The 20016-nt window shown below is 42.5% G+C and overlaps 1 protein-coding gene across 1 annotated transcript; it reads right to left on the bottom strand.

The window, feature by feature from the left end:
* On the bottom strand, positions 1-18585 carry LOC116988499 (UDP-glucose 4-epimerase-like). Its single transcript, XM_033045264.1, has 11 exons — positions 18503-18585; positions 11489-11615; positions 8056-8171; positions 7122-7235; positions 5422-5598; positions 4432-4545; positions 3197-3263; positions 1330-1415; positions 1078-1155; positions 828-942; positions 1-604 (listed from the first exon to the last, which is right to left on the bottom strand). The coding sequence occupies exons 1-11, from the start codon at positions 18581-18583 to the stop codon at positions 540-542; spliced, it is 1140 nt and encodes a 379-aa protein (XP_032901155.1). The 5' UTR covers positions 18584-18585; the 3' UTR covers positions 1-539.
* Between the last annotated feature and the right edge of the window lie 1431 nt (positions 18586-20016).

Here is a 20016-nt window from a genome sequence, read left to right as displayed (position 1 = left end):
CCAACATTTAGTTTATTGTAAAATTAAATTATTGCGAAGGAATTGTTCTAAAGTACAAAAGCTTAAAATGCACCTTGCAGCCTTTCCCACAATATGTGCTGTATACAATTCTTTAGTAGGTTTCCATATAATTCAATGAGACTTTAGAATTACAAGACTAAAGATTTAATCATGATGTTCTACATTATTCAAAAACGATAAAGTACAAAGCATACCTTGACAAAACAAATCAGATACTTAATTTAATTGCACTTTAACTGCCTGGCAGAGTTTATATCAACATGAGGTATTATGGTAAATTTTAAATTCTCTTTATTGAACATTCTGTGGTCTGAATTTGTTTCCCTTTTATGCCATCCTTAAAAGGTAGAGTAGTAGCTCTGCACAACTACTTTTATCCCTCTCCACCCTCAGTTTACGAAAAGGAATTTCAGAGTTTTGAATCTGTATTTCATCACTGATGGACTACTACTACTACAAAAAGACCTTCATTAAAAGTTTAAAAATTCTTTTGTTACAAACAATTGTTGGATTTTGCATCAGGTGCTGCTTTTTTTGCTGAAACCACAAGGATTCTGGGTTTGCCAATTCCACAAATCTTGGCCTAAAATAAAAAGAACATTGTTTTTAAGATCGGTTGTCGTACCTAGCCCCAGCACAGTAATTGTTCGGACAATAAATGAATTTACAACCGTGAAACTAAAACAATAATGGTCAGCTACCAGCCAAATTAAATAATTTTAAAAGCTTTTTCAATTTATAAATTTACATTTATAAAATATATAGTCACAGTAATCTTCCAAGATTTTATTACTCTGAATACTTACACATCTTATCAGTTCCAAACTCTGCCTTCCATCCAAGTTCCTTCTCTGCAAGAGCTGGATTGGCATAACAGGAAGCAATATCTCCTCCTCTCCGTGGAACTATCTGATATTTAATCTGCAAAAGATTGGCAAACAAAATCTTCCTATCAATGATTCACATGCTGATCAATTAATTTTACTTTCAGCTAAGATGAAAGGTGATACTGTAGAAGCTTTACTGATTCACAGATATCTTTAATGTGGTAAATACCTCTTTCCCAGAAGCTTTTTCCATTGCTTTCACCATCTGTAGAACCGAATAACCAGTTCCAGTACCAAGATTGTATACCTGTGTGGAATTAGAAAGTTAGTTATTGTGAGTGCAAATTAGTCAAAACTAAGTCTAAAGCAAGAGTAGAAGGAAGTGAAAAAGATGTAGAATGTGAAAGACTGCTGCAGAAATTGTTCAACAGTCTGAGTAAACAGAGTTAAACTGCCCAGGGTGCAGCTTTCAATAACAAACCTTGCAGTTGCATTTCTCTTTAAGTTTCTTCAATGCAGCAATATGTCCCTTTGCAAGATCCACAACATGAATGTAATCCCTGACACCTAAATGGCAAGACAAAGCACTTATTTGCCTGAAATTATGCAGATTCAGATCCAAAATAACAGGTGGTTCATTTTTCAAAAAACACAAAGTGCAGAAGGAACTTAGCAGGTCAGGCAGCATCTGTGGAAGGAACGGACAGGTGACGTTTTAGGTCAGGTCCCTTCTTCAGTGATTGTAGTAAGGGGTAGAAAGCTGGAATAGACAAGTGAGGGCGAGACAAAGTCTGACAAGTGATTGGTGGATACAGATGAGTTTGATTAACAGGTGGGTGGAGTAAGTGACAAGGCTAGAGGGAAAAAGGAGAAAAGTGTCAGATAAGGGAAGTAGTAACATGTAAAGCCAGAGGCATGTATGTGGAACGGACAAGGCGAGTAGGAAATGAGGGACTTGGAAATGGGAGATTAGAGCAGGATGACATGGGATGATGGGAGAACTAGGTGCACGCCAAGGTGCAGGGGGTATAACTTGATTTTTATTGCTCATTTTCAAAGTATAATTCACAGAATTGGCCCTGAAACAAAATTACCACTGTTTGACAATGCGGTTGCATTCAAATGTACAGATAAAAAATGTAACTTGAGTGCACATAGTATTTATCAACAAAGTAAAACAGACACAAAAACTTGGCATTTACGCTGACTGCTTTCCAGTTCAGTCTAAAAAGAGAAAATATTACCCTAGTCCCTCCTCTGAGCACTCAGCCAATATTCATTCTTCAAATTAACCATAATTTCTACAATGCACAGCTTGAACAACTTTTCACACAAAACTGCAGTTTTCTTATGACAGTCTAACCATTTTTTTTGCACACTCATTTGTTCACTTTTGTTAGGTATATGTCCAACTACAAATTTCAGGAGACCAAACCCTTTTATAGCTTGCTCTATTTACATTCATGACTTTGTCTTTGGTCAAGTACACTATCTGATCTTACTAAAGCAACCAATTCCATGCAAGTAATCACTGCTACATACATAACTGCTCGTTATATACGAGCAGTTATGTATACTGGCTCAAGATTTCCTGGTCACAAGACCAACATTTCCTCATTTACCAGATGATTAGAAAACAGAACTAAACAAGCACAATTGTGATCCTGAAACTCCTGCTAATAATCAAAAGAAACACTGGAGGCACCAAATGCAAGAAAAGTACTTGCATCCAAAGTCAATCCTTCTCCTTATAGTGAAACGTTATAAATATTTTTAATTTGGTCAATTATTTCCTGCCCCAGTTTGTTTCTAACTCCTGTAAAAATGAAGGGAACAAACTAACACAAAGACAATACCGAATTATAAATAGCCATTTCATAGTAAATAAAGATGACAGAATTGAAATTCAAAATCAAACTAAATGCATTTGTGTAACTATTGGTCTTTAACATTTGCTGAGCTTACAACAGTTTAGACAAGAAACAAATTGATGGAGGAACTAAGTAGGTCATGCAGCATCATGGAGGGAAAGGTTATAGAACCATTCTGGTCCGGATCATTATGCAGTATTGAACTAACCTAAAATACACCTGTTTATTTCTCCATAGATATTGCCTGATCCACCGAGTTTTTCCAGTGGTTTGTTTCATGCTCAAGATTCCAGCACCTGCATTGTCTTGTATCAACATGTTTTGATATAAAGATTTAGTAAATATCAAACTTCATAGTAGTCAAGATAAGAAACCTCCTTGGTAACACGAGCCCAATGTCATACACGATGGCTGATTCGTAATCTCTGCTTCAATTCTGACTAGTAAATAACTGAGCAATAGTCTACAAGATCTCACCTGTGCCATCACATGTTTCATAGTCATTCCCAAAAATACTCAGGCACTCCCGACGTCCAATAGCAACCTACAAAGGAAGTCAATCATTTAGAAGTAAGAAATGTAATAGTCACGACGGAAACTTTCGCTTTCCCTACTTAAATTAAAGCTGAACTACCCGCCTATGAAACTATAAAACATTCTACACCAGTCATTAAATGTGCTGGAGTGAAACGAAAGTAGTCTTCATGAAGCAAGACTGATTAGGATCTGACCCCCGCAATTGATTCAAGACAAAATTAGCTGCAGATATTCCACTGGTTATATTCACCCAAAATCCCAGCTCTTTATGTTCTCTAGACATGCTGTCTGACCCGTTGAGTTACTCCAGCACTTGGTGTCTTTAATTAACATTATTGCTCCCCTGGCAGAAGAGATAGTGCAGGACCTAACCAAATATATTTCTTTGGTTCCTGAATCACATTGTGAATTTAGTTCATTTAGAGGCACAAAATACTTCAATTTCACAAGATAAATTTGTAATAAATACAGGGAGCGGTAGCAACGACTCGAGCTGATCTTTTTTGATAGTAAAGGGAACAGGAATACAATGAAAGATTTTAATGGGTGTTTAGTGCTTTTCTACATTTTTGAACATCAAAAATAGGAACATTTCATTTGCAGGCTTCCAGCAGGTTACAAAAATCATAACTCAGAAGACATTTAGCCCTCTGTTTACACTAGTGTGAATTCTAACTAGAGCTATCTACTCAAATCCCAGATCCCAGAGAGGGAGTTAGATGTGGCCCTTGTGGCTAAGGGGATCAGAGGGTATGGAGAGAAGGCAGGTACGGGATACCGAGTTGGATGATCAGCCATGCTCATATTGAATGGTTCGAAAGGGCCGAATGGCCTACTCCTGTACCTAATTTCTATGTTTCTATCCCAATTGTTGCTCCAATTGTGTTTACATTCTACTTAAAATGCTTATCCAATTATCCATGGAAACATGTTGTAGTCTGCAGCTTCAAAGTCACTTTGTGGTAAGGCAAACCATAACTGAGAGGGGGGAGGGTTTCCAGAGAAACGTGGAACATTTTAATGCCGAAGATGTATGACTGGGCAATTAACCAAATAATGGACGATAAGTAAAGATTTGAATTATACATCTAGTTATAATTAGAAAGTCATAATTAATAAGCTTTCGGTTTGAGTTAAAACATTATTTACTGTATTTAAAAAAAATCTTTGCCCACCTGTGCAACGTATGGCATCAGATTGTTGGGAATACCCTGAGGATCTTCACCTATTTTTCCTGATTCGTGTGCCCCAATAGGATTGAAATATCGAAGTAAAACTGCATTCCAATCCTGAATAAATAACATTTTTTTATCAACATCTTTATAAACCCCATTTTGTAGTTACTTGAAACTATGTGCAAAGTGAAAAACAAATGTTTTTAAAACTCAATATTTGTTTCCGACTTTTCTAAAAAGGAGGGAAAGAACCTACTTTCACTTTCTGCTTGAGCAAATAACACAAAGACAAACAGCTCTCACTGTTAAACATGTTCAATATAGAGTAATTGAGTTGTATAGCACAGAAACAGGCCATTCAGCCAACTCTTCCATGCTGGCCATGATAACAATATTTGACTACATTATGCTCATATTCCTATAGCCCTTTCCTATCCAAGTGTACCTATCTGAATGCCTTGAAAATGCTAACAGACCGGCTACAGAAGCCCAGGGAGCACAACTGAAAAGACTAATACAAATTTTGTTTCCCACTCAATACCGTTCATGACGAGTTGCTTTTCATTTTAACTGTATTTTCCTCCACTCTGCCTTCCCAGAGGCTGAACTATTGAGCTCGCCGCATGGCTTGCTCACATCGACCACACTTCTCATCCACCACCTCTCTCAGGAGCCAGTAAATCCATCCACCCATGATAGAGAAGTGTTGTTTCACCAACTTCGGCAGGCAGGGGGAAAATAGCACTGGAGGTACTACTCTTCACAACTTTATGCAGAGTTCTGTGCAGCAGCAAAGGTGCCATCAGGAACACAGACAATACAGAAGTTGACACAACAAACACTGCACTCCAGGTTTTCCATGTTACACAGGAATAATTCCCAATAGAAATGCTGAAGCTGCAACAGGCAATGCGCCCTGACGTTACAGATGCATTTATGCTTGTAGAGTGACAGCTTTCACTGATACATTTTTAGAATTGGAAAAATTACCTTTTCTGCTAAGCAGACATCCCGGATCATTTCTTCTATAAAGTATTTTGTTTTTCCATAAGCATTAGTGCAACTGCCAACAGGATGTGCCTCATCTATAGGTAGGTATGCAGGATCACCATATACAGTTGCTGAACTGCTGAATACAATGTCTTTGACACCACGTTCTTTCATGGTCTAAAATGCCAAAATAAAACACATTAAGCAAACTCAAAATGTTTTCTTAAACAAGTAAACAATTTTCACCTTAAAGCTTTTTGTTTTTCCCATGTGCAATAATTGCTAGACATGTCAAATTGAACAAAATATTCTCACAGTATCTGCACTGATATTCTTTATAAGTACGATGTTTTAAAGTACTGTAAAACCATTTTTATCTTAGAACACACTTGACACACCTACATTTTTATGAAACATTTAAATCCCGCCTACTGTTATGCGATTTAAAAATCACCAAAATATTTTTTAAACTTTTAAAAATAATTATAATCTGAAAGTATGAACATGATGCTGGTCAAATACATAATGTAGAGACCTGACCTGATATTATAATGCAAAATATGTTGCACATTTATAAGTAACACCTGTTTTTTTAATTTTAATTGAATAAAACTTCATTATTAAAGGGTATCCTTCTGTTATTTTATAGTGTAGTGGTGAACTTGGTAATAATATATATTTTAAATGCTCTGCTTTGCCTTCATATTTGAGCAGTCTCACAAATTGACACCAGATCTTGCCCAACTAGCATGGTGGTGGTTAAGTTGACTTAAATCACTTAGCCTAGGGTGGATAAAATATGATAATCAGCTGGAGTTCCATCAGCATCCAGTGACTTTAATTTAAGAGTGCTTATCTATGAAGTCTGACTAAGAACAGGTTTGAGCTCACATACATTCGCTATTCCCCACTTAGACAAATAAATTAATGAAACTTAATACCTGGTACTTTCAACTTGGACCATTGTTCAAATATATTACAGGTTTCTATAACTCTTGGAACATAGAAGTAAGCTCACTAGCCTAATTCTTTCTCGTTGTCCAAAATCCCATGAACCTACCAGGTGAAACGCAATGGTCGTTTGGATCCTTCTGCCTATGTCACCATTCAATCAGATCATGGCTGAACTATTAGTTCAGCTTCACTTTCCCACACTAACTAAATATCATCTAATTCCCTTAATATCTAAAAAGCTATTGATCTCAGTCTTGAATACACTCAGCCTTGAATGACTCAGCCTCTGCAGCATTCTCGGGCGCAGAATTCCAAAGATTCACCAACTTTAGGATGAAGATATTTATTTTGTTCTGAATAGTTCTGTAGGCATCAGATGCCACCAATTATGTAAGTATCAAGTGTCACCTAATGATAGTGTCATCAATATTAGAAGGCTTCAACCCAAGCAGAATTTTATGAAGATCAATGGAATCCAGGAGATAGTTAATGAATGGGCGACGTTTTGAAATCTCATCTATCCATTCCCTCTGCAGATGCTGCCGCACTCGCTAAGTTAATCGGGCACTTATGTTTTACTGTGGATTCCAGCATCTGCAGTTCCTTGTGTCTTTAAAATCTAGACCTTGCTGAAACTGAAATTAACAGGCAGCTGCTTCATCAACAGGCAATGAAAGCACAGCTCTGAACATTTGATTCGTATTTCTCTAATGGAAGCATCTTTTTTCCCAAATAGATACACTCACCTCCAGTAGTTTAATTGTTCCTGTCAGGTTGACCTTATAATAAAGAAGAGGATTCTGGACAGATTCACCGACAGCCTTCAAACCCGCAAAATGGATCACAGCTGAGAAACTGTACTGGATAATAAGAATGACAAATCTAATCACTAAAAATGTACTATGTCCAGTTGCACTAATATTTGGAGAACTCTTCAGCATAAACCCCTCCAAGAAACATCTAATTGGGAATAGGATCAGAATGGACAAGAAATATCCATCCACTATTTCCAACTTGCCTTTACAAATAAAGCATTTTCAGTCCAGCATTTGTACCTGTTATGACTGAATCACAAGCACATTTTTGGGTTACGACCTTTGTAGCTGAGAGAATGGACAGGACTTTACTGTGCATTGTTAATCTGCTTTCAAATGCAAGACGCACAGCGCTGGTACTCATTGTGCATTCTCAGTGCTAAAATATTTCATCAATTCAGAAAATGTATTGCTGCAATTCATGACCTTCTGACTTTTCAGAATGGTGTTACTGCTAAATACTTTGTGGATGAGGTACCTTCCATTTATAAACCACTATAGCCTCAAGATGATACAAAGCACCATAGTCACCAAAATACTATAAATGCCCCCCATTGTGTTAATCATAAATGAATGATTTATGTCCAACACTAAGCAGCACGTTTTGATTTTGAACCTGAGATTAAGAGTTTTTCCAGGCACAATTATACCATAAATATTGAAAGCAAAAATCACTATGGTCCGTCCATAGTTTTTGGTTAGACAGAAAACTGTACACATCTCTTTGTGTACAAATTTCTGATCATATTTGGCCAAGGAGCACACAATGTGAAATATTACGTCATAATCCAGTGCTTGAATTTCACAAAATACATTGAGAAAGATTGGATCAGATGATTATAGGTATTTGTTTTTAGCTAAGTACCTCTTTGAAGAGATTACGTAGAGCAATTTCATCAAGCAGGTCAATTTCTCTGAAGATTATCTCTGTCCCTGTGATCTCGCGCACACGCCGGATGCTTTCAGGAACTCCATCTTTGCCTGGATTTAAAAATAAACAGATAAACGAGCCAATTACATCAATCTAATGTCTTGGCCACATTATGGCTAATCCCCAAAATAGTTGTCCAGTTTGTGAAAATGTTGTTTCATTTAATTTAAAAAAAATCATCATATGGTGTCCTTCCGCACACACCACCATAACTTTCAGAAAGTGTTACATACAGCTCGACTTTTAGTAATTAATGAAAATGATCTAATATTACATCATACATAAGCATTGTAAAGACAGACCTGTGGACTACTTTTTTTAAATAAAGCACTTGGGGCCCTACTATATATCTCATTGATTCTCTTCCTCCTTCAATTAGATCTCCAGCAAAGTTCCAAAGATAGCACCTGTAAGTAGGTTTAAATCCATGGGGGCACCTTTTAGGCAGCTATTCCCATATTAAATGGAGGCAATGCAGTATTATTGAACATATTTCATTCAGGATAATAAACTGAGGCCTCATCAGACTTCCCTCGTGAACATAAAATATCTTAGGATGTTATTTCCCCTTGAATCAATGTTACTAAAACCAATATGGTCATTACATAGGTGTTCCAGTTATAACTTTTGCCAGATATTTCCTACATGACAGCAGTAACTACATTTCAAAGGTGCTTTATTGGGTGTAAAGTACTTGGAAGCATTCAACAAAACATGTTCATGTCTTCCTGAATAGTTTTCTGTTACTTTTATAATGAAAAGATACACACAACTCTAATGGGTCCAGCACTTTTAATAACTAGTCAAGTACCTCAAAGAACATTACTTCCCTGATGCATCAAAGTTTGTTCACAACACAAAAAGAGCTGTGATTATGAAATGGTACATAGAAAAATTAAGCGAGCAAGAAAGTGGCAGATGATGTGTAGTGTGCAATATGTGAGAGTATTCACATGGGTAGAAGGAATAGAAAAGCTCTATTTTTTAATTTGAGAGAAAATAGTTAAGGTTGATATAGAGAAGGATCTCCGTGAGCTGATTCATGACATACAGAAAGTAAACAAAGGCATAGGAGATGGTTGGAAAGGAAGTGGTATCTGGTCCTTTACAATAAAAAGGCTCGAGTAAAAATAAGTCTTCCTGAGAATTGTACAGGATTTTTGCGAAAATAAAATCCATATCAACTTTAGTATTAAAACAGTTCATTAACAGAATCTACAAAAATAAAGAATGAGCAATGTAATTATTTGCCTCCATATGAATCCAGCCCTTGGAATTATTTAATGGCTGCTCTTTACCCCCTTCATACTATGTTAACTAAAGAGTAGATTTTACAATCTCTACCACACTTTTCCACACATCCTTTTGGACCACTATCTTAAGATGAGTATAGCACCTATGCTTATTTCCCTGGAATTGTTTTCCTTAATTCTAAACCAATATATATCTGTTACTTGGTTGGTTGGAGAAACAAGAATAAAACTGTTAGAATCATCAGCCAAACGTTAGGCTTACCAAAATCAACTGTGGAATATCATTAGGTAGAAAGAGAGCACAGGTGAGCTTATTAATTGCAAAGGGACTGGCAGGCCAAGGAAGGCCTCCACAGCTGATGACAGAAGTATTCTCTCTATAATTTAAAAAAAACAAACACCTGTCCGACAGATCAGAAACACTCTTCATGAGTGGATTTGTCAATGACCACTGTCCGCAGAAGACGTCATGAACAGAAATACAGAGGCTACACTGCAAAATGCAAACCATTGGTTAGCCGCAAAAATAGGATGGCCAGGTTACAGTTCGCCAAGAAGTACTTAAAAGAGTAACCACAGTTCTGGAAAAGGGTCATGGACAGATGAGACGAAGATTAGCTTATATCAGAGTGATGGCAAGAGCAAAGTATGGTGGAGAGAAGGAACTGCCCAAGATCTAAAGCATACCACCTCATCTGTGAAACACGGTGGTGGGGGTGTAATGGCCAGGGCATGTATGGCTGCTGAATGTACTGGCTCACTTATCTTCATTGATGATACATCTGCAGATGGTAGTAGCATAATGAATTGTGAACTGTATAGGCACATCCTACCTGCGCAAGTTCAAACAAATGCCTCAAAACACATTGGCCGGCAGTTCATTCTATAGCAAGACAATGATCCCAAACACTGCTAAAGCAACAAAGAAGTTTTTCAAAGCTAAAAAATGGTCAATTCTTGAGTGGCAAAGTCAATCACCCGATCTGAACCCAATTGAGCACGCCTTTTATATGCTGAAGAGAAAACTGAAGGGGACTAGCCCCCCAAAAAAGCATAAGCTAAAGATGGCTGCAATACACGCCTGGCAGAGCAGACACCCAGCAACTGGTGATGTCTATGAATCGCAGACATCAAGCAAAGGATATGCAACAAAACACTAAATATGACAACTTTCATGTACATGACATTGCTGTGTTACAAACATTATGGTGCCCTGAAATGGGGGGACTATGTATAAACACTGCTGTAATTTCTACATGGTGAAACCAAAATGTTAAAATCTGACAATGTACACTTTAGCCACGTGTGATTTTTTTTGGTTCAAATCTCAAATTGTGGAGTACAGAGGCAAATAAATAAATGATGGGTCTTTGTCCCAAACATTATGGAGGGCACTGCAAGTGGCTAGTGTTCATGGCAGTAAATCACGAGGCATTTACCAACTCTGTCAGGGGGGTGCCTAACTACGGGCGCCTCACTACTGGGCATTTAATGGAATTACTATTGCTAAGTTTCCCCATTATTAACATTCTGAGGAGTCATCATTGACTTTAAATGCAAATGGACTATCCATTTAAACACGGGCTGCAAGAGCAGTTCAGAGGTTTAATAACCTGCAATGCTAATTCAATTTTCAACACTCCAAAGTAGTTTCATCACACACAAGGCACAAATCAGCAACATAATGGAAAACTCTCAATGTGGCTGAATAATGAAAAACAAAGTTTGACTCCAAATAAAGTTATCAATAGGTTGCTCAGCAGTTTTAAAATATAAACAGAAAATGTTGTAAATACACAGGAGGTCAGGTCGCACCTGTGACATGAGAAATTCAGTTAATGTTTCAGGTCAATGACCCTTCAATCACTAGGAATCTACTGTGGAAAATTCAACCATACTCACATCCATCTCTACATTTTCTTCTGCTCACCCCATGTCCAATTACCTTGATTTTCCAAATGAAATTAATTACCTCACTACAGATCAGAGATTTAACAATGCAGGCCCATGATCATTGAACAGATTAAACAAAATATAAAGTTCTGAGGATTGGGAGACTCCTTGCACAAATGCAAAAACACACAGCTTGCAAAGAAACACAAAACCACTTTTACCTCGAATTGCATTGTGGAAATTGTCTACCACAACAGGATTGTATCCTGCTTTAACCAGCTCAATCACACTGTGGCTGCCGATGTAACCAGCTCCACCCGTCACCAGAATAGTCTCCGATGCCATTTTCTACATGAATGAAGAGATCAATGATTAGTGTTTATTAATTACTAATGTTAGTGTTTTCAATAGCATAAAATTCATGTAAATAGCACACCCATTTTAATCTCTAATTACAAATTATTTTAAATTAAGAAACAACGATGACAGTGTACAACCCATAGAACTGCTACATTGTGGCTCAAAACACAGGTTAACATGATATTCAGTGTCGCAGATGTACACAGAATGCAGGGTTAGGCGAGTAAAAGTATGTTATTTTATCATTAAAATAATCTTAAATATAAATATAGTAATTAAATCCAGTCACTTAATGGAATTAAATAGATATCCTTGTAGTTTTAGTCATACAGAATGGAAACAGGTGATTCAGCCCAACATGTCATGCTAATCAAGATGAATCATCTACGCGTCCCATCTGCTGTGTTTGGCCCATATGCCTTTAAACATTTCCAATTCATGTACCTGTCCAAATGTCTTTTAAATTTGAAGCTTTCAAACAGAGGTTTCTACTTGAACTGAGGTAAACATGCCACCTTGGCAGAGATCCCTATTGTAAATGTAAGTGGGAAACCTGCAACTAAAGGAAACCTTCCAAATGAAATCCAATTGAAAGGGGTAGAGATGGGAAGATGTGATTAGTGATGGGAACCTGTAGGTGACCAAAATGTCAGAGGATAATGTGTTGGATGCGGAGGCTGGTCCAACACTCTAGAGAAAACAATACAAGTTTGTCCAATGTCCCCTTACAGCTAATACCCTGTAATCTACACATCATCCTGGTAAAACTCTTCCGCCCCTTCTCCAAAATCTCCATATCCTTCCTGCAATAGGGTGACAAGAACTGCACACAATACTCCAAACGCAAACCAAACAAAACTAACGCTGCAGCTTGACGTACTGACTTTACACGCAATGCCCTAACTGATGGAAACAAGCATACCATATGCCTCCTGTACACTCTTAATAAATCAAAATTTCCATAATGCTTTATATTGCCCATATTCATAATCAAAAATGACCAAAGGGCAAAGCATTAACTGCTTAAAGGAAGCACTTCAAACAATAGATTGACAATTTGGAATTGCACAATTTCTATCTGACGTGGATCTTTTCAACAAGTCATTTGTCATTGTGACATAGTGATGGACTGACAATGACATTCCTTCCCGCTGACCTTGCAATTGAATGGTATGTTTAAAAATGATCTCAACCATGCTGATGGGAATGTCGATATTCAAAAGGTGACATGTTGCAGCAGCTTGGCTCCAGTGGAACACTACTCCTAATTATTTCCACAGAGACAGTTCCCTCTGCATCTCCCTGGTCAACACATCCCTTCCCACACAAACCACCCCCTCCCCAGGTATTTCCCCCAGCAACCGCAGAAGATGCAACACCAGTCCCTTTACCTCCTCCCTCGACTCCATCCAAGTACCCCAACAGTCTTTTCAAGTGAGGCAGAGGTTCACTTGCACCTCCTCCAACCTCATCTACTGTATCTGCTGTTCCAGGTGTCAACTCCTGTACATTGGCGAGACCAAGTGCAGGCTCGGCGATCGTTTCGTTGAACACCTCCACTCAGTCCGCCTTAACCTACCTGAACTCCTGGTTGCTCAGCACTTTAACACCCCTCCCATTCCCGATCTGACCTTTCTGTCCTGGGTCTCCTCCATTGTCAGAGTGAGGCCCAGCGCAAATTGGAGCCCTGGAGCCCCACTCACCCGCATCCCTTCCTCCCTCCTCTCATTCATCCCTCACCCCAACCCTCCCCCATCACACTCACTCATTCCCCCCCTCCCTCATACACTCTCCGCCCCGCTCACCCCAACCCACCCTCCCTCATACTCACTCCTCCCTCCCTCATACACTCCCCCCCCCACCCCAAACTGCAACAGCTTCCTCCCTCACCCATCATTCACCCCCTCCACACTCATTCATCTCTCCCCCTCACTCCATTCCCCCCCCCCCTCACGCACCGCCATCAGCAGCAGTCTCCCCCACTCTCCCCCCTCATTGCCACACACACTCCCCCCTCATTGCCCCCCTACACATTCTTCCACCACTGCCCCGCACACACTCTCCCCCCACTGCCCCCCTCCCCCACTCAGGTCCATGAGCAGCAGGAGCACGAGTTGTAGCTGTTGGAAGCCACTTAGCCATTGATGAGCATGAGGAGCGCGGGAAGCATCGTGTCCACTCGGCCCTTCCTGCTGCTGTCGGCCCTGGGGCACAGCCGCTTGCGCACGGAGACGGTGGCTGCCCCTTTTCGCCTTCCGCAGTGACCGTTCCCTCCGCAACTCCCTGGTTAACTCATCCCTTCCCACCCAAACCACCCCCTCCCCAGGTACCTTCCCCTGGAACCGCAGAAGATGCAACACCTGCAGCTATAACTCCTCCCTCGACTCTGTCCAGGGACCCCGACAGTCCTTTCAGATTAGGCAGAGGTTCACTTGCACCTCCTCCAACCTCTGGTGTATCTGTTGCTCAAGATGTGGAATCTTATACATCGGCGAGACCAAACACAGAATGGGCGATCGTTTCGCCATCACCTTCGCTTAGCCCGCCTTAACCCACCTGATCTCCCGGTTGCTGGACACTTTAATTCTCCTTCCCATTCCAACTTAGGTCTCCTCCATTGTCAGAGTGAGGCTAAACGTAAATTGGCGGAACAGCATCTCATATTTCGCTTGGGTAGCTTACAGCCCAGTGGTATGAAAATTGATTTCTCTCACTTGAAGTAGCCCCTGCATTCCCTCTCTCTCTATCCCTCCCCCACCCAAGTCGCACTAGCTTCTCATTTTCAACTTACAAACAGCTAACAATGGCCTTTTCTTTATCATCGTCTCTTTTTTGTATATTTTTCATTCATCTCTCCACATCACCGCCTATATCTCTTATCCCATACCAGTCTGAAGATGGGTCTCGACCCAAAACATCACCCATTTCTTCTCTCCAGAGATGCTGTCTGTCCCGCTGAGTTACTTCAGCTTTTTGTGTCATTTAACTTTGTCCCTCTCACCTTAAACTACAAGCTCTAGTATTTGATTTCTCCATTCTGGGAAAAAGATTCTGACTTCCCTATCTATGCCTCTCAATATTTTATCTATCTAATATATAAAACTGTGTGCCTGTCGCCTGCGGTCCGTCCGGCTGCCTTTCTGCCTTTTGATTTGTTTCCATCGTGTGATGTCACAATGCCCAATGCTCGCAGATGTCCAATCACAATGCCCGATGCTCGCAGATGTCCAATCGGAATGGATCCATTTACATGGACGGCTGCTGGCTGCATTTCTTCCTTTGATTCACTGCAACTCCGAAACCAGACGCAGAATCGCCGACATCTTTTCCATTTCGGTAGAGATTTCACTTTTCTTTCTAAGTATCCGCTCCTCATTACATTTCGTCATGTTTAAGTACACGTTTTTAATCAAATCCTTCCCCCCCCCCCCCCCCAATATTTCAAAAATAAACTGGCTTCTCACCCATAGAAGCAGCACCAGCCCCTGATGAACGTTCCATCGTGTGATGTCACAATGCCCAATGCTCACAGATGTCCAATCGGAATGGATTCATTTACATATGCCTTTGCAGGAGCCCCAGTCTGCATCACGTTCCATTGTGTGATGTCCAATCGGAACTTAAGAGGGAGTTAGATGTGGCCCTTGTGGCTAAAGGGATCAGGGGGTATGGAGAGAAGGCAGGTACAGGATACTGAGTTGGATGATCAGCCATGATCATATTGAATGGTGGTGCAGGCTCAAAGGGCCGAATGGCCTACTCCTGCACTTAATTTCTGTTTCCCTCTCCTCACCCCTCTCCCTCTCCCACCCATCCCTCTCTCCCCCACCCCCCTTCCCTCTCTCCCCCACCCCCCTTCCCTCTCTACCCCACCCCCTTCCCTCTCTCCCCCCCACCCCTCTCTCCCTCTTCCACCACTCCCCCTACCCCTCCCTCCCCACTCTTTCACTTCTCTCCCCTTACCCCACCCCTCTCCCTCCCCCACCCCTCTCTCTTCCCCTCCCTTTCCCTCTCTCCCCCACCCTTTCCTCTTACCCCTCTGTTCCTCTTCCACCACTCCCCCGTCCCTCTGCCACCACTCCCGCTACCCCTCTACCCCTCCCTCCCTCCCCACTCTTCCACTTCTCTCCCCTTCTCTCCTCCCCCTCTCCCTTCCCTCTCTACCCCACCCCCTTCCCTCTCTCCCCCTTCTCTCCCCCCACCCCCTCCGCTCTCCCTCCCCACTCTTTCCCCTCTCCCCCCACCCCTCTCTCCCCATCCCTCCCCATCCCCCCCTCCCCCACATCTCTCTCCCCATCCCCCTCTCTCACCCCCTACCCCGCTCTCCTTTCTCTCCCAAATCTGTCCTGTTTCCTCCTCCTCCTCTCCCCTCCCTCCCCTCTTCTCACCCCCCTCCCCCCACCTGTGTGTTTGGGGGGTGGTTAATGTGAGTGTGATGCCGCAGCCCCCCCCCCCCCCCTAATATTTCAAAAAATACTGGCATCTCACCCATAGAATCAGCCCCAGCCCCAGCCCATGGTGAACATTCCATTGTGTGATGTCACAATGCCCAATGCTCAAAGACATTCTTGCCATAGAGGGAGTACAGAGAAGGTTCACCAGACTGATTCCTGAGATGTCAGGACTTTCATATGAAGAAAGACTGGATAGACTCGGCTTGTACTCGCCAGATTTTAGAAGATTGAGGGGGGATCTTATAGAAACCGATGTTGGGAAAGTCCAGAACAAGGGGTCACAGTTTAAGGATAAGGGGGAAATCTTCTAGGACCGAGATGATAAAAACATTTTACACACAGAGAGTGGTGAATCTCTGGAATTCACTGCCACAGAAGGTAGTTGAGGCCTATTCATTGGCTATATTTAAGAGGGAGTTAGATGTGGCCCTTGTGGCTAAAGGGATCAAAGGGTGTGGAGAGAAGGCAGGTACAGGATACTGAGTTGGATGATCAGCCATGATCATATTGACTGGTGGTGCAGGCTCGAAGGGCCAAATGGCCTACTCCTGCACTTAATGTCTATGTTTCTGTTTCCCTCTCCTCACCCCTCTCCCTCTCCCACCCATCCCTCTCTCCCCCACCCCCCTTCCCTCTCTCAACCCGCCCCCTTCCTCCTACCCCTCTGTCCCACTTCCATCACTCCCCCTACCCCTCTCCTCCTCCCTCCCCACTCTTCCACCTCTCCCCCTTCCCCCTCCACTCTCCCCACTCTTTCCCCTCTCTCCCCCCACCCCTCACTCCCCATCCCCCTCTCTCACCCCCTACCCCGCTCTCCTTTCCCTCCCAAATCTGTCCCGTTTCCTCCTCCTCCTCTCCCCTCCCTCCCTTCTTCTCACCCCCCCTCCCTCCACCGGTGTGTTTGGGGGATGGTTAATGTGAGTGTGATGCCGCAGCCCCCCCCCCCCCCCCCAAACGCCGTTGGGGAAACAGACCCAACGGGTCTGCACTTGGTCTAGTATACTTTAATCGTGTCTCCCCACAACAGAGAAAATAATCTGTCTGTCCAACCTCTCTCTGTAGCTAATACCCTCTAAATCAGGAATCATTCTGGTTAACGTACACTGCATCCGTTCCAAAATCTCCGCATCCTTTGTAATGGAGCAACCAGAACTGTACCCAATGCTCCAAATAAGCAAAGCCATTCCCAAACCTGGCTGTGACGCAAACCAACAATATGCTTTCGATGGTGCATTTGTAAAGGTTTGAAAGAATCATTGGTGAAATGCCAAATTTCCTCAGCCTTCTTGGCTGTCATTTCAGTGTAGTTGGTCCACGTCAGAACATTGGTAATATATATGGCAAGGAACATGAAGCTCTCACCCATGCCACACTGGCATCATTGTTGCTCTTTGGGGCTATTGAGCTCTTGATTGATAATTAGCTCCTTCATCTTACTGATATTGAGAGAAAGATTATTGACCTGATACAATGTTACTAAGTTCTCTGTCTCCAAACTGTATTCCATCTCGTCATTGTTCATGATCCAGCCCACCATATCGGTGTCATCTGCAAACTTCTGGGGAGAGTTAGAGCCAAACTTGGTCGTAGGATTGTGAGTGTACAGGGAGTATAGTAGGAGACTGAGAACAAACACATCCTTACATTGGTGTTGAGGATTATTGTGGAGTCTGCAGTCTGAAGAAGGGTCTCTACCTGAAACGTTACCCATTCCTTCAATCCAGAGATGTTGCCTGTCCTGCTGAGTTACTCCAGCATTTTGTGTCTATCTTCGGTTTAGACCAGCAACTGCTGTTCCTTCCTACTCACGTTGTCAGCTATTCTCAACGATTGAGGTCTGTGGGTCAAAAAGCCCCTTGTTCACCTTCGCAAGCGATGTTGCGAAATCTAGATTCATAAGCCATTTCCTGAGTATAAACACTTGGAGAGTTTCTTTAAACAAAGATCTCCACAAAACTGAGATGCAACTGACTGGGGTTTCCAGACACCGGCGCCAGGCCACTGGGAGATGCTGAATGAATGAATGAGTTCCTTGTGAGCTTCAACTCGCCAGAAGCAACCTGTAATGCGCAGGACCACTGACGTGGCCAGCAACCAGCCCCAGGTGTGGCCGCGCACCCGAGGAGCCACGAAGTATTGGAGTAACTCAACAGGTCGGGCAACATCTCGGGACAATATGGATAGGTGGCGTTTCGGGCAGCATCTCTGGAGAACATGCATCGGTGACGTTTAGTGTCGAGACCCTTCTTCAGAGCGGGAGACACTTCACCTAGCCATGTTCTTCTGAGACGATGGCTGACCCGCTGAGTTACTCCAGCATGCCGTGTGGTATTTTTTCGGGTTAATCTGCACCGTACAGAACGGACGGGCGCGGCGGCAATGACGACCCCGAGAGGCTTTCCCCCCCGCCCGTGGGCTCACCGACCTCCGGCTCTCGGTATTCGAACTGCCGAGTGCTGAAAACACATCCTTCCTTCCCTTCATAAAACACCTCACATTCATTCACAGACTAGCGAACGGCGATGCACAGCCCGAGCGAGCAAGCGAGCGGTCGCTAACGGTCGCGGCACGAGACCAACTTACCACACGCGACTCTCACCTCGTCCGGAGCAAAGATCTCTGGCCCGGAGCGCTCTCCCGCCGCGCATGCGTACACCGACCCACACTAGTCACGCCCCTTCACGCCGGCGAGGACCCGCCCACCTGGAGTACGGCTGTCGTTTGTACGCTTGCGCCAAACACCAGCTGCCGTAACTCGTTGACGCCGGGGAACTGCAGATGCTGTCTTACAATGAAAACACAATAAAGTGCTGGAGTAACTCAGGAGGCGGGGCAGCATCTCTGAAGAACATGAACAAGCAGTCCTAACCTCCCATCTACCTCATTGGGGACCTTTAAACTATCTTCATTATTGTATGATTGTATGTATGACTGCAGGCACGAAATTTCGTTCAGACCGTAAGGTCTGAATGACAATAAAGGCATTCAATTCAATTCAATTCAATTCAATTCAATTCAATTCAATTCAATTCAATTCATCTTTCGTTAGAATTTATCGGACCTTAATGTTACATGCTCCACCATATATCTGTGCGCTGTGGATAATTTTGGATCAGGACCCTTCTTCAGATTGATTGTTGGGGGGTGGGATAAGGCTGGAAAAGAGATTGAAGCAAGACAAAACCTGCCAAGTGATAAATCAAATGTGCATGAAGGAGCTGCAGATGCTGGTTTACACCGTATAGACACAACATGCTGGAGCAACAGTGCGACAGAGACTGCATATCTGAAGAAAAGGAATAGATGTTTTTTTGTGTGTGCTGTCTATTTAAAAGACTATACAGTACATAACTGCAATCAAGCTATCCGCAGTGAGGGGTTCCAACCTAAAATGTCACATCCATATCCTCCAGAGATACTCTCTGACCTACTGAGTTACTCTAGTACTTTTGGGTTGTTTTTTTGTAAACTAGCATCTGTGGTTCCTTGTGCCTAAAAGAAACAAACAGCTGGAAGAACTCAGCAGGTTGAGCAGTCAAGATAGGGGAAAGTAGACACAAAATGCTGGAGTAACTGCGCGAGTGAGGCAGCGTCTCTGGAGAGAAGGAATGGGCGACGTCTCGACCCAAAACGCCGTCCATTCCTTCTCTCAAGAGATGCTGCCTCACCCGCTGAATTACTCCAGCGTTTTGTGTCTACCTTCGATTTAAACCAGCATCTGCAGTTCTTTCTCACACAGAGGAAGGGAAAGATCGCGGGTGTAGAGGGGGATTTGAGGGGTTAGTGGGTGATAGGTGGACCAACGAGGGGTGGGGAACGCTGGGCAGATGGAGCCAGCTGTGCCTCCCAGTGCTCGAAGCGCTGTCCCACCAGAGGTTTTTTTGCCCTACATTGCAGCATCTCCAGTCTCTAGGATTCTGTATCTTCCCATTCAA

The sequence above is a fragment of the Amblyraja radiata genome, chromosome 27 (genome assembly GCF_010909765.2).
Source record: "Amblyraja radiata isolate CabotCenter1 chromosome 27, sAmbRad1.1.pri, whole genome shotgun sequence".
Taxonomy (NCBI): Eukaryota; Metazoa; Chordata; class Chondrichthyes; order Rajiformes; family Rajidae; genus Amblyraja; species Amblyraja radiata.
Note: the sequence above shows the minus strand (reverse complement) of the source record. Positions and strands in the feature narration are given on the sequence as shown.